The sequence below is a fragment of the Arachis stenosperma genome, chromosome 4, assembly GCF_014773155.1.
Source record: "Arachis stenosperma cultivar V10309 chromosome 4, arast.V10309.gnm1.PFL2, whole genome shotgun sequence".
Lineage (NCBI taxonomy): Eukaryota > Viridiplantae > Streptophyta > Magnoliopsida > Fabales > Fabaceae > Arachis > Arachis stenosperma.
The window spans coordinates 7,279,589-7,294,257 of record NC_080380.1 but is presented as its reverse complement, the minus strand read 5'-3'; the positions used below and the strand labels follow the sequence as shown (position 1 = coordinate 7,294,257).

The 14,669-nt window shown below is 40.5% G+C and overlaps 3 protein-coding genes across 3 annotated transcripts; all 3 read left to right on the top strand.

Moving 5' to 3' along the window:
- The first annotated feature begins 2,254 nt into the window (after nucleotides 1-2,254).
- Nucleotides 2,255-5,415, top strand: LOC130973340 (rho GDP-dissociation inhibitor 1-like). The gene is made up of 5 exons (XM_057897823.1): nucleotides 2,255-2,871; nucleotides 2,949-3,015; nucleotides 3,502-3,720; nucleotides 3,959-4,083; nucleotides 4,745-5,415. The coding sequence occupies exons 1-5, from the start codon at nucleotides 2,626-2,628 to the stop codon at nucleotides 4,814-4,816; spliced, it is 729 nt and encodes a 242-aa protein (XP_057753806.1). The 5' UTR covers nucleotides 2,255-2,625; the 3' UTR covers nucleotides 4,817-5,415.
- A 1,985-nt stretch (nucleotides 5,416-7,400) lies between these two features.
- On the top strand, nucleotides 7,401-8,294 carry LOC130974519 (uncharacterized). The gene has a single exon (XM_057899394.1). The coding sequence runs from the start codon at nucleotides 7,401-7,403 to the stop codon at nucleotides 8,292-8,294; it is 894 nt and encodes a 297-aa protein (XP_057755377.1).
- A 313-nt stretch (nucleotides 8,295-8,607) lies between these two features.
- LOC130974518 (uncharacterized) lies at nucleotides 8,608-10,023 on the top strand. Its single transcript, XM_057899392.1, has 2 exons — nucleotides 8,608-8,675; nucleotides 8,784-10,023. The coding sequence occupies exons 1-2, from the start codon at nucleotides 8,608-8,610 to the stop codon at nucleotides 10,021-10,023; spliced, it is 1,308 nt and encodes a 435-aa protein (XP_057755375.1).
- The last annotated feature ends 4,646 nt before the right edge of the window (nucleotides 10,024-14,669 follow it).

The following is a 14,669-nucleotide window of genomic DNA, read 5'->3' as shown; positions in this document are numbered from 1 at the left end:
GACATAAAATTTCAACCATAGTTGCTCACATCACTAAGATCTTCTTGTAAGAGTGTTAGGAACTATTTCCATGATTCTTTCGATACAAATCTTACAATTGCATATACAACCACATAAAATTGGTTATTAGCATCTTGTGCAACTGTCGAGAGTAGTTGTCCCCTATGATAGGTTTTAAGAAATGCTTCATCTAGGTGAAGCAGTGGTCTGCAGCCACTCTTAAATCCGAGTTTGCAGGCTTCGAAACAAACATACAATTTGTCAAAAATGTAGGGGGTGCTTGTGGTTGAGGAATTACATCTAGTAATGCAAAAGAGTTAGAATTACTTTTGTGTATTTCTAACAAATAATTCCTCAATTTGCCATATTGTTCACTTTCAGTGCTAGTCATCCTCTCTTTGCCTCTTTTACTGTTCTATACACCATTTTCGGATGTGGGTAAGATCAAACTCTTCTCTCAAAAAATTAATAGCTTCATGAGTGATCATATGTGGGTGTGTTAGCATCTTTTTCTCCACTTTTTTACTGATCCAGTGTTGATCAGTTACATTATTTTTCAGGTCTTTAGCACAAGTGTGCTCAGTTTTATATGTCTTCACTTGAAAGCATTGTAATTGCTTATTGTAAGACAAATGGACAATCCAAGAACAATCTTCATATTTGCATCCAATCCTAACTCTTTTTCTATCATTCTTAATCTAAGCCAACTCCCTGCCTTCAGCAATAAAGATATCCTTTACAACCTTTTTAAACTTATCAGTTGTAGCAAATCTTATTCCAAACTCAAATATTCCTTCTCCAAAATTATACTGGTCATTGAATTCAGGCCAATAATATTTGTTTTCCTACTCCTCAAATGAAATAGATGTATGAAACTCTTCAGATTTATATTCCCATACAATGTCATCATAATTTGTGTTTACATAACTGATATAGTCTAGAATTACTGACCTTGCCATCTTAGTTTTATGGGGCTCTCTTACAGACCTAACTTCATTGGGCTGTCTTGCAAGCCCACCTGTGTCGGGCTTATGAGCAGGCTCATTCTTTCTTGCATTAGACTTTGTCTTCCGAGACACACGTCTTGCTTGTTTTTTTGATTTTTTTTTTGGGTTGGGTCATTTTCTTAAAGGAATCAAACAGTTGTTTCCTCTTCCATTTGGCAGCTATAGTCCTACTGACACTATATTCACCACTCTCACTATTACTTTCATAACCGGGAGGTAGAGGTGCATATAACTCATCATCCGCATTCTCATAACTATCATGATCAGACGACGAGTTATTCAATTTCTCTACTTCAATTCGAATGACATCTTTATCTACCTTAATATTTTTCTTACTAGCACCCTCTGCAAGCTCAGAATCATTAATAGAATGATCGAAAAAAGTATATAACTCATCAGTGTCTTTATTTTTCATCTTAGCTTACCGCATCTGGTTGATTCTTGCATTTTCCCTTAGTATATACAGCCCTGACTCTATATCCGTACTCTTTATATCATACCAGTATGTCTCTTTATATGTTTGATATTCCAGTCTTTTAAATAATGTTATCAAATTACTGAAATTTACAAAATTCAAGTCCATTGGTGAAAATCTATCAACTTTACCATGTAGATAAACTCACTAGTAGAATCATTTGAAAAATAGTCCCCATAATGATAAACAGGAACAACAAAAACATCATCTATCTTTAATATTGTTCATCACAAAAAATCCAGATAGTTAACACTGAACCAAACTTATCTAACAGAATTAACTCTAAACATTATTAAATCAATACTTACCTAAATTCTAAACTCCACATAACCTATTTTCCATGTCCCTCACTAATTATATTACCCAAAAATTCTAACCCACAACATACATAACAAATATCATAATAGACACAATACTTTTTTAACAATATCATATTGATACATAAGTACATAACACGCCAAATAAATCTCACATAAACTATTTTTATTATGTTTGAAAGAACACTTTAAACAAAAAGACCTATTTATCACACATTTTAAATAGTAAAAGGCGATTTTATATTTTTCAATCTTCAAAAACGAATTTGTCTACAAATTAAATTCTCAGACTAATTTATCATTCTCCCTAAACGTTATTATAGTTACAATGATTTCATTTCATACAAAACCACCACAAAAAGACAAAACATTTTTTAGATAAAAATTGTGCATAAAACAAAAATAAATGTATATTTATCCGTTGAAGTTTTGAAGATGAGGAAAAGAAAAAGGTCGCTTCTACACAAAAAAACAGAGTGAGCGCCACGTTCTCTCACTCCATTCCATTTTTTTCTGCTTCAATCTCTTCTCTTTTCGGATCACCACATGACCCTTTCCTTCTTCTTCTCTCACTTCTCTTCCTAACAAAACAAAGTTGAGAACTTTCTCTCTCTCCCTCTGCTTTCTTGGCGTCTTTTCTTGCACCTCGAGCTACCTCTTCCAACTTCAAACCCTTCTTTCTTTTCTTTTTCTTTTTCTTTTTTCTCGTTCTGTGGAAGATTCTACCACTGGTGGGGGTTTGTTTGTTGCTTTTCTTCTCTTTTTCTGTTACAGAATCCAACAAATTAAACAACTTTGTCGTGTTTTTTATATGGGATATTGATTCATGTTGAGCATTGGAGTGGGTTTGAATTCCAAAAACATAATGGGAGGTGCCGCAGATGATAACACCCCTTCTCGGGGTTATGAGAGTGGCGATGAAGGAGCTTCTGGAGGAGGAGAAGGAGGAACACTCAGAAGGCACAGGAGTGAGAGTTCCATTGTTGCAACAGAGGATGAAGATGATGATCATGATAAGAAGATTGAATTGGGTCCTCAGTGCACGTTAAAGGAGCAGCTTGAAAAGGATAAGGTACCATAATAACTTTCCCTTAATTAACTATTCTCTTTCTTTTACTTTCTTTTCTCTTAATTAATGATATGTTTTAGGATGATGAGAGCTTGAGGAGGTGGAAGGAGCAGCTTCTTGGAAGTGTTGACATCAATTCTGTTGGAGGTAATTTTATTTAAATTCATTTAAATTTAACTTGTTCAGTTTTTTGTCCCTCTATATTGTTATCTATCAAATTTTGTAGTATTTGGGCCTCAGGTTAGTATGAACTTCTGTATGATGAAGGTAGGTTTAGATATTTTTTCAATCATTTCATCAAACATGATCCAGAACAGAATGAATGTCACTTTGCCCTAACTTGATTTAATTCTTCATTGGTATAATCTTTATGAGCCTTGATTCTTCTCTGTTTGTTTGTTATCCCCATTATATCCATATTATTCTTGGGATGGAGACAAGAGACATTTTATTCTTGTCTCTGAATCTGTTTTCTTCTCCAAACAAATTTGTATAATTCTATCCCTTAATGTCTCTCTATTTCTATACTAATAAGTTCTAAAATATGAAATTCAAACTAAAAACACTCTTAAATTGCTTCATTTCCTCGCATGAACTAAATTCTCATGCGTTATCGGGTTGATGATTCATCAGAGACTCTGGAGCCAGAAGTGAAGATCTTGAGCCTTGCAATAAAGACAGCTGGTAGACCTGATATTGTTCTTCCAATACCAGAGGGAGGGACGCCGAATGGTTTGTGGTTTACTTTGAAAGAAGGTAGCAAATACAGGCTTATGTTCACTTTCCAGGTCCTCAATAACATTGTTTCAGGCCTCAAATACACCAACACTGTTTGGAAGACTGGTCTAAAGGGTATGCAACTTCTACACACAACATTATTAACTTTGTTGTTTCTTTTATTATACTCTCTTTGGCTGATATCTAATTTGAACGTTTGAACAAATAAGCAGACAATAATGCTAAGATCATATATACTTTGAATGATGATACACACAAGTTGTGATGAAATACTTTGAATCAAATTATGATGGCAAAGAGATAACTACTTGTAGATGAACTAATGTGATTGTTGAGCCTCGGTTGGATGCAGTTGATAGCACGAAAGAGATGATTGGAACATTCAGCCCCCAAACAGAACCTTACACGCATGAGATGCCTGAAGAGACAACACCTTCTGGGATTTTTGCCAGAGGGACATATGTAGCTAAAAGCAAGGTAAACTTCTACCATATTATGATTATGGTTATGATGTGCATGCTGCATACTCTTTGATAATGAGTTAAGACAAAGACAAAAATACAAAAAGCAAAATCGGTAACTTGTGTGTGAATTTACTTACTTTTATCCTACTTTTTCATGTGGCACTATCTAGTATCTAGAGACAGAAAATAGATCATCTAAAGTAAAGAGATTGGTAAAATTAAAAGTGAGAATTTAATCACAGTTAAATTTGTAATTTTCATCATGTGTGAGTCCGATTACCTTGCTCCATGGGGATTAGATCCTCATTTTTTTCACTTTACCTACTTTTTCACTTTAAAAGAGTTTGATCCATTCAGAATAACGAGAACAAGAAAATATATGATATATGATCTTATTTAAGTATTGTTTTGGATATCAAGTTAACTTGAATTATTCTCTATTGCATCTATTGGCCTACCAATAAATGCTCTAATAAATTTGGAGCCGGATTTCATGTGTATACCCTCAACTACTAATTTAAAATTCAAATTTGAGACACTTTTGTTTTACTATTTTAATAAATGTTGTTTGCTTCACAAGTCATTAAATTCTTGTGTAGAAAGTAGAAACTTCTATTGCAGCTAACTGAGTTTTTCATATTTGTTTCTTTCCTTGTTTTTGTTGCCTTTTTCAGTTTGTTGATGATGACAATATATGCTACTTGGAGATCAATTACACTTTTGATATCCGCAAGGACTGGCAATAGGAGTGGACCTACTTCTCCATTATGATTATTGTGCTGGTAAACCACAAAAAATGTATCCGAATTATCTTTCCGCCGACAAAATGTCCCCCAATTTTTATTATCGACAAAAATATCTTCAAATAATTTTAAAACGTGCCAAAAATGCCCAGTCATGATAAAAATAACTTGCTCCGTTAACGGAAAAGCGTGACGGGTTCACATACCAATGTCTAAGTTTCACTTGTCATATAAGAAGTTCTGTTTGTCACATACATTACCCTTTTCCGTTAACAAAGAACGTCTCAATTTACGAATGTGCATTTTTGTTAAGTTTTTAAATAATTTAAGGATATTTTTGTCGATAACAAAATTTGGGAGCATTTTTATCAGCGACAAAATAATTCGGATGCATTTTTTGTGGTTTATCCTTATTATGTTTTAATCCTTAGTCCTTGTTATTTCGGCTGAAATTTTCTTCGGTGTTTGCTTGAATGCTTTTTTCCTTTTTACTTTTCCATTGTTTATTTGTTTCTAATCCTGTCTGAGACCGGGTAATCTTAACAATGATGAGAGGATTTGACTTTGAAGGATGAAATGAAATTGCTATTCGTTTATTTGATAGATAATTGTTGTTAATACAAAGTAGTTTTGACTAATTGGCCGTAGAATCTTGCCCTCTGTCTACTCAAACGATTTGTTGATTGTGGGGTTTATTTCGTTTTTTTTTTTTTTGTCAAGACCCTATCACACACACTCCTTTTCCTTTAAAGGCCCACTGTCAATTTTGTGTCCCAAAAATTGCTCCCTGATTATGTGTCTTTTTTTTTTAGTAAAATCTCTCTTCGGTCCATAATCATTTCGCGAACTTTAATTTTGCACTTCATAAGAAAACTGATATTGCGGTTCTTAGCCATTATTTCTGTCGGGTTTTTTGCCCTTTCTATAAATGTCTCTCTATAGTTAACGGATGTTGTTTACGTGTACTATTAACTCAACACGTGTTAAACAATCATTTAAAGAGATGAATCGTCCCTGATAACTCAGTAAAATGCTGCGTTTTGAAGAGGTCAAAAACACTTTACTTCTTCTTCCTTTTGTTGTTTAACTTCATTGTTTCATTTTTGCTTCTCGTAGAAAAAAATAGACATCTAAGAACTTCGATCAAACCTATCATTATCTAGCAGAAAATCATCCAAGTCATTTGAGCCAAGGGTCATAGAGGAATAACCTATCATTATCTATCATTATCCTCACCCTCTGAATGCTTAAAATTGGACAACCCTCCCTCCTCGATTCTCTGATTCTCTCTTTTTTCGTTGTCTTCCAACCTCAATTGCACACTAAAATCATCAAATTGATTCAATTCCCCTACCCTCACCACACAATCCACTCTCCAATTTTATATCACTATTATTTACCATACGCATTGAATCTTCTCCTTCCAAATTTGATAATCCATTACCATCTGCTCTCTCCACATTATCCAATTGATCCATTCTACTTTTCGATTTTGCATCACCATCACCAACCACACAATTCTCACTAACCTCAATCATAGCATTACCATTATTATTACAATTCACAATCCTATCATTACTAAATTCTAACAACTCCGACGAATCAAGCACATTCATAGCAAGCTCATCACTGTAATCTCTGTACAATTTCAATCCCTTAGAACTGTACCGGAGGCTTTGCCTTCAATTACGGTCGTGATTCGTATTTGTCCTACCTTTTTCGCTGATAGTGAAATTATCTAAACCATTAGCAAAATCAGGTTCGGAGAAATTATTGAAGAGGGGGGCAAAATGCAGTGTTTTTGTTGAGTCATAGAGGGCGATTTGTTCCCTTTAAATAGTTGTTTGACACATATTGAGTTAACAGTATATGTAAGTAACATTTATTAATTATAGATGAAGACATTAATAGAGGGGACAAAAAGTTCGACAGAAATAGTGATTAAAGATTACAATGTTATTTTTCAATTGATGAAGAATGGAATAAAAGTTTGCAAAATAATTAAGGGTTGGGGTGGAATTTTACTCTTTTTTCTTCTTTGTGGATAAGGCATGGTTTGAGCCTTTGAGGGCAAACTGGTTACTTAACTAATATTATGCAAGAGTACACTATTTAACTATGGTTAATTACTCTCTCAATTCTTTTAGGTCAATCAAAATTTTAGATAGGTATGTTTGAAAATTTGTTATTAAATTTTAGGGTAAAAAATCATAATAAGCCAACTGACTCAAAAAATTACGTAAATACGCCAAAGCAAAAATCGTTTCAGCAATAAGCCAGATCGTATTTTTATATAATTCGAACCAGGTTGGTTCGAACTCTAATTGTTAGTAAATCGAACCAGGTGAGTTCGAATTAGGTTTTTTTGGTTGGTAATAAATCGAACCAGCTTGGTTCGAATTAAGAATGAACGTAATTCGAACCAAGCTGGTTTGAATTATAGAGAGAGACGGTTTCCGTGTAATTCGAACCGGGCTGGTTCGAATTACACAAATCATAGTTCGAACCAGACCGGTTCGAATTAGTGTGAGACTGGGCTGTATATATATGGTTCCAAACGTGAGTTAGTCTCATTAGAGGGAATAAGATGGCTAGTGAGGAGAGTTTTGTGGTTTTGGTGCACCACAGAGGATCTGTTAATAGAAAAACTCGTTCCGGAGTAAAGTTCACAGATAAGAATCCTCTATGTATTGTCGTAACATCTACGACGAGTTATGATGACCTTGTTAGCGCTGTACTAATGAAGCTCGGTCTGGATGGTGCGAAGCGGGTAAAGAAGTTTTTCTATCGCATTCCAGTCACGGTGCTACAGAATACCGTGAAGTATGATTGCTTCACGATTAATAATGATGTGGACTTGCAAGTAATGTTTCTTTGTCGGCGGCAGTTTCCAGAGGTGAGGACACCGGAGTTGTTGGCACGGCTGGTTGATGTTGTATCCAGCTCCGGCGGTTCGAACAGGAATACGAACACTATAGCGAATCCAGCAGGTTCTAGTTCCCGGCCTGCCGTTGCTTCCTCCTCCGTCCCTGTGTACGAACCAGTGGTCCAACCTGTCGCCTCCCCGTCTTTTGTTGTTGACCTCAATGTCACCGAAAGTGACGAGGTAGTGGAAAGGGAAAATTTGTCGAACGCTTTAGTGGGAGTTGCACCTGTTGGCGTTGGAGACGGTTTTTTGGGTGATGAAGAGGAGGATGACGTCGAGCCGGATATGATTGACGATGACAGCGCTGATGATATTGGAGCGACTGGGCCTGCATTGGAGGTAGGTGGTTCTAGCTCTGGCACACAGCAGTATCCACCACATTTTTCCTCGTTGGACTTGGACGTCATGAGACATGAGGGGGTTTTAGGGCACGCTGTTGGATTCGGAGCTAGAGATGCGGAAGGGACTACTGGTCTGACAGAGTTCCAGGTTGGTCAGCAATTCCAGGATAAAGATGAGGCCCTTTTAAGTGTGAAGACTTACATCATCCGGTGAGGGGTACAGTACAAGGTGGTGGAGTCCGATCACCGCCGGTATGTGGGAAAGTGTTCCGAGTTTGGGAATGGGTGCACATGGTTGATTCGACTGAGTCTCCGGAAGCGCAAGGGCATTTGGGAGGTCAAACGGTACAATGGACCTCACACTTGCCTGGCCACATCCATCTCGAGTGACCACAGGAGTTTGGATTATCATGTGATTTCGGCGTTCATTATGCCAATGGTTAGGGCCGATGCATCCGTGAGCATAAAGGTGCTCCTGAACGCCATGGCAGCACTTTGGTTTTAGGCCGACTTACCGGAGGGTTTGGATGGCGAAGCAGAAATCTATTGCCCTCATCTACGGTGACTGGGATGAGTCCTACAACGACCTGCCTAGGTGGGTGTTGGGTGTGCAGCTGACGATGCCTGGTAGTGTTGTGGTCCTTAAGACTTGCCCGGTTCGAGTTGGAGGATAAGTGGACGAGTCTCAAGCGTACTTCCACAGGCTTTTCTGGACTTTCCCGCCGTGCATCGAGGCATTCCGTCATTGCAAGCCGCTCGTGATCATTGACGGCACACATCTGTATGGGAAGTATGGGGAGACGTTGCTCATCGCGATTGCAAAGGACGGGAACTCCAACATTCTACCTGTCGCATTCGCACTAGTAGAGGGTGAGAATGCGGAATCCTGGACATTCTTTCTCTCGCACCTTCGACAGCACGTGACCCCGCAGCCCGGTCTGCTGGTTATATCGGACAGGCACAACGGCATCAAGGCTGCGCTTGAGGCCCCTGACGGCGGTTGGTTACCGCCATCTGCGTACCGTGCATTCTGCATACGACACGTAGCGGCTAATTTTGCCCTAACCTTCAAGGGCAAAGACGCTAGGAGGCTACTAGTGAACGCGGCGTATTCGAAGACTGAGGTTGAATTTGATTACTGGTTTGATATCCTGCGATCTGAAGATCCGGCGATGTGTGAGTGGGCGAACCGGATTGATTACTCGTTGTGGACTCAGCATCGTGATGAGGGGCGGAGATTCGGTCACATGACGACGAACATCTCCGAGTGTGTGAACTCTATCCTGAAGGGGGTCAGAAATCTCCCTGTAGCATCCCTGGTGAAGGCAACATATGGTAGGCTTGCGGAACTCTTTGTTCGCAAGGGAAGAGAGGCTGAGGCCCAGATGGGAACAGGACAACAATTCAGTCAGCATTTGGTGAAGTGTATTGAGGCCAACATGAAGACGGCCAGGTGCTTTATGATGACGCTGTATGACCGGGATAACTCCGAGTTCACTGTAGCAGAGACCACTCCGACTGGTTCTTTCTCCTTGGGTACTTACAGAGTATCACTTGCCTCTCGGACATGTGACTGCGGGTACTTCCAGGCTCTTCATTTCCCGTGTCAGCACGCACTTGCATGCTGTGCATACTCACGGGTCACCTGGACCTCTTACGTTCACAGCGTCTATCAGATTAGCTCGGTGTTCAGTGTGTATCGGATGGGATTCACACCTCCAATCCCGGAGGGCTTCTGGCCACCTTACGACGAGCCCACGGTGATTCCAGACCCTGACAAGAGGCGTGCCAGAGAGGGTCGTCCTAGATCCACTAGGATACGGACGAATATGGACGAGGCAGATCCGAATCGGCCAAAGAGGTGCGGCCTATGTCGCCAACCCGGACACACACAATGTAGTTGCCCACAGGTTGGAGGATCGTCTCAGACAGGACACCATTAGTATGCATGTTGTTAGTGTTAGAGTTATTTACATTAGTGCGCATGTTGCTCGTCTTAGTATTATTTACATTAGTTCGCATGTTGTTAGTGTCAGTATTATTTACATTAGTGCGCATGTCTTTTACTTTGATTGTTGTGAGTAGTAATGAATATGGCTTCTTTAATTATGAATAATGCTACACGTTCCGTAGATGCACAATTTAATAAGAAAAAATAAACACTAAACTGTTTCAAGATTCATTGATCATACATAATCAAAGTCCCACAACACAAATAAAAAAAAAATAGGTGAACAGACTATAACATAACAAAAAAAGTACAAATCACTATCATACATGATTGAACTTTAAGGAAAAAAATACATGAAACGTGAATCATCTAAACAGATGCGACCCAGTACCACAGCGACGGGCTACCCGTGCCCTCTGACCTCGGCGGATAAACGGCTCCTCATCCTCGATGTCATCCTGGTCATCCTGTGGGGCAGGCTGTGCTGGTGGCGCAACATGCAGGGGTGCCGCGAAAATCCCTGCGACAGACTCTAATGCAGCGGTGAAGGCGGATGGAGGAGTACCTCCGAGACAGAACTGGTGACCAGCGGATGAGGATGGAGGCTCATTCAGATCAACATCTAACGGGGCCTGTGTGCCTGAGGTCTGACCACCACTGCGTGGAGTCGCGTCCCCCTGCATGATGGCGGTGATCTCCTCTAGGAAGCGTGGACTCCCAAAGTCCCCAACAAGCGTGTCTGACCCAATAAAGTCTGACCACTGTGATCCCGAGATGCGCCAAGGTGTCCCCCCCTGCTCAGGCTGGTCATCGGCTGGCACACCAACGAAGTAATCTCCAAGAGGGCCTGATCCAAGTACAGCGTCACCTGTGTCAGCCCCGTCACCTGTCTCTGTACCATACCACTCACCTGCATGACCCTGATCGTGTGTGCTAGTACCAGCAGCTGCAGCAGCCCCTGAACCACCCCCACCAACGTGCCCATGCTGATCGTCGTCGTCGTCCCCATGGTCAGCACGACCCCTCGCCCTACCTCCCTGGCCTCGTCCTCCGCCTCTAGCGGGACCGGCGTCGTAATCATCGTGCACAGCATGATCAGGCCACCTCCACTCACGCTGGCTCCGCCGTGTCCCCACACCCATCCTCCTCTCAACCCTACGCCTGTCCGGCACGTCCTCAGGACGATCCATGTCAGGAACTCGCCCCGGACCCCGCTGTGAGGCCTCAAATGGAATAGGAACTGCTCTAGGATCTCCCAACTGCGTCTCCGGAGACAAGAACCTCTTCCCATGCTGACTCCACCAGTCAAGGAACGCATGCGACGGTCCGGGGTCGGCAACAACGTCGAACCTCAGCACACAGTCCTGACGAGAGTCCCAAAGGAGATGCCACTTCTGCAAAGTAGACGGGAACCATCGATCACCGCCTCTACCGTCCTTGGACATCAAAAAGTCAATGTTCAGGGCTGGATGCGGAGGGGGCTGAACCCCACCAAACTGCGGAAGAACACGATCTATCTGATGCCACTCTATCACAGCAAAGTAGATCAGCGCGGTGACAGAGCGCCACAACGCCAGATGCCGAGGCTCCAAAACCTCTGGATGCACAACCTGAAGTACGTCGGGACTACTGTACGGCATCCATAGAAACTGCAAAAGGAACTCACCCTTGTCAGGGCAACTGTAGCACACAACTAGAAATGCTTGATTCTAAAAGGACACTTGTTAACTAGCATACTCACCTCCCTGTCCTGTAACCGGTCTATCCTGAGCCTCCACATCTGCACTCTAGGACCCTTCTCGCTCCCAGAAGGGTTGTAACCTGACCATCTGCACCATACACATGTGTTACATCTACTGAAATATGTGTTCAAATTATGCAATAGAATATTAATGAATACGCAGTTATGTATGTCAAATTGAAATAGAGAAGGCCTAGTATAGTACCTCGAGGCCAACGGCCAGCTCAACTCCTCATATCCTGCAGGCCTAAACCGAGGAAAGCGCCAAAAGATCCAAGACTGTAGTAGCTGAAGCGGGCCCGCTGACTTGACGACATGTCTGTTCGCCACTCGGCACATGCACCGGTACAACCAAGCCAGTGCGGCAGAACCCCAGCTGTAGGTACCCAGCTCCTCCAGCCTCGCTACGTACGGAAGCCATCTGATGTGAATCCGGTTCCCTGACTTGTCCGCAAACAGCTGCGTGCCCAACAACATCATGATGTACGCACGGGCATATCGGCGCACAGTCTCATCATCTGCATCCTCAGGGCACTCACCGAAAGTCTCCTGAAACCAGCTGCAGTTCACTGCGTACTTCTGAACCTGGCTGGGAGGAGGTATAACTCCGAGCAACTCCTGGAACCAGACCCAGGCTGGACGGCCACCCTCGATGTATATATGGAACTCTGACAAGCACCCACTCACGTAACGGCCGTCCACTGGCAAACCCAGCTGGTATGCCACGTCCTGGAGTGTGATCGTGCACTCTCCGAACGGCATATGGAACGTGTACGTCTCGGGACGCCATCGCTCTACGAATGCACTGACAAGGGCCTCGTTTAGCCGGAACCAGCGGTCGTTCAGCCTTGCAAGATGGTATAGACCTGCCATCTGCAAGTACGGAACGTATCTGTCATCAAGTCGCATGCCCTGCTGCCGCCGCATGCTCCGAATGCATCGCTGGGGCTGCGCACAAAACGAACCGCATAGTTAGAACCAGCTTAAAAACCAACCACAACCATAAGCAGCACGATAAATCATCAACATACCATTCTGCTACATAAAACCGCATAATATTACATGAAAGATAAGCAACTGGAAAACAAATCCATAGACCGTACAACTAAACTGCTAAAATAAACCAGCATAACGAGATCCACTAACAAGAAACATCTTAACTAAACCGGTTTACGTAAAAGAGCTAGGGTAAAACAACTACCATAAAAAAAGTCAAACAAATCACCAACATAAAACCACTAACGAAAACCACCTACCCTAAACCACTAACATAAACCGCTTGCATAAACCACTCGCAAAAACCGCTAACATAAACCACCAACATAAACCACCAACAGAAACCACTAACTTAAACCACTAGCATAAACCACTAACTTAAACTGCTAACTTAAACCACTAACATAAACCACCTACATAAACCACTAACATAAACCACTAACATAAACCACCAACAGAAACCACTAACTTAAACCACTAGCATAAACCACTAACTTAAACCGCTAACTTAAACCACTAACATAAACCACCTACATAAACCACTAGCATAAACCACTAACATAAACCACCATCTAACCCACATGCAAAACCACTAAGGCACAAATACCGCTAGAATAAAAAATATTTCCGTGCTACCCTCCTCGTTGATGACCCCGGCTATATGAGCGACTCCGTCCAAGCGATATAACCGTGCTGGATCGTCCCCCATGAGCAGAGTATTCCGTTCAGGTCTTCCTCGGAGAGAATCTGGGTCGTTTTCTCTGAGATTTTGTGGGGTAGGGGGTAGGAATAATAGTTCGAATGAGGGTGATTCGAACTCCTTATATAGCCGAATCACCCATAATTCGAACCACCTTGGTTCGAATTATGAAGGAGCACGCCAAGGGTAATTCGAACCAGCTTGGTTCGAATTACATGGTTTGGTTTCCAATGAATAATTCGAGCTAGGCCAGTTCGAATTACGTGCAAGAAGAGTTCGAACCACCTTGGTTCGAATTACGTTCAAACTTCCTCTCCCCTAATTCGAACCACCCTGGTTCGAATTATTAAGATTTGTAGTTCGAACCACCTTGGTTCGAATTACATAAAGATAGTGTTTGGCTTATTGCTGAAACGATTTTCGGTTTGATGTATTTACGTTACACACTTCTTGCCTTGGCTTATATAAGTTTTTTACCCTAAATTTTATATTAGACAAAAATGATTGATTCCAAGAGCTCAAGGTGTGTCAAGCTAAGTTTAAGTTGTACACAAAAAATTAGTTATCATTCAATCACTATATATATAAATATGTATTTGGTTCACAAAAAAATATATGTATTTGACATTTTATTTTATTTTTTTATCATACTGTTTTAAATAAATTTGATTATTGATTTATTTTAAGTTTAATTATTTTGATGATTGATGATTTAATTAAAAAATATATAAATTAATATAATACTGATTTCATTACTTTACATGATGTATTTTAAAATTAACATGGTCTTGGTTGAATTTGAACGGTCAAGGACGCCATTCTTTATTTTTATAACTTTGTTTACAGTTTATGAAGGAAAATGGTGGTTGGTAACACTCATAAGTCATAACGAAGAAAACGTACCAAGCGAATCCTCCACCTTAATTATTGCCGATTAATTTAGTATAAGCTTATTTTTGTCGTTGTCTTTTGTCACGGAATGAAAAATCATCTTCACGACTAATGAGTCTTCCAAAATTAAACGAAAAGCATTGCTAGCTAGAGACTCAAATTGCATTTCATAAGCTAAGTTTATATTAAAATTAGACATTAAAATAAATTATTAGTATAAAATATACATTAAAATATAAAATATATGTTCATAAAAAAATACAAAATATATATTAAAAATAAATTAAACAACACATATATTTATGCACAA

Coding starts and splice junctions, on each gene's coding strand:
- LOC130974519 (XM_057899394.1), top strand. CDS start 7,401: ATGGCTAGTGAGGAGAGTTTTGTGGTTTTGGTGCACCACAGAGGATCT.
- LOC130974518 (XM_057899392.1), top strand. CDS start 8,608: ATGGCGAAGCAGAAATCTATTGCCCTCATCTACGGTGACTGGGATGAG. Junction 8,676..8,783: donor TCCTACAACGACCTGCCTAG/GTGGGTGTTGGG, acceptor GTACTTCCACAG/GCTTTTCTGGACTTTCCCGC.
- LOC130973340 (XM_057897823.1), top strand. CDS start 2,626: ATGTTGAGCATTGGAGTGGGTTTGAATTCCAAAAACATAATGGGAGGT. Junction 3,016..3,501: donor TGACATCAATTCTGTTGGAG/GTAATTTTATTT, acceptor ATGATTCATCAG/AGACTCTGGAGCCAGAAGTG. Junction 4,084..4,744: donor CATATGTAGCTAAAAGCAAG/GTAAACTTCTAC, acceptor TGCCTTTTTCAG/TTTGTTGATGATGACAATAT.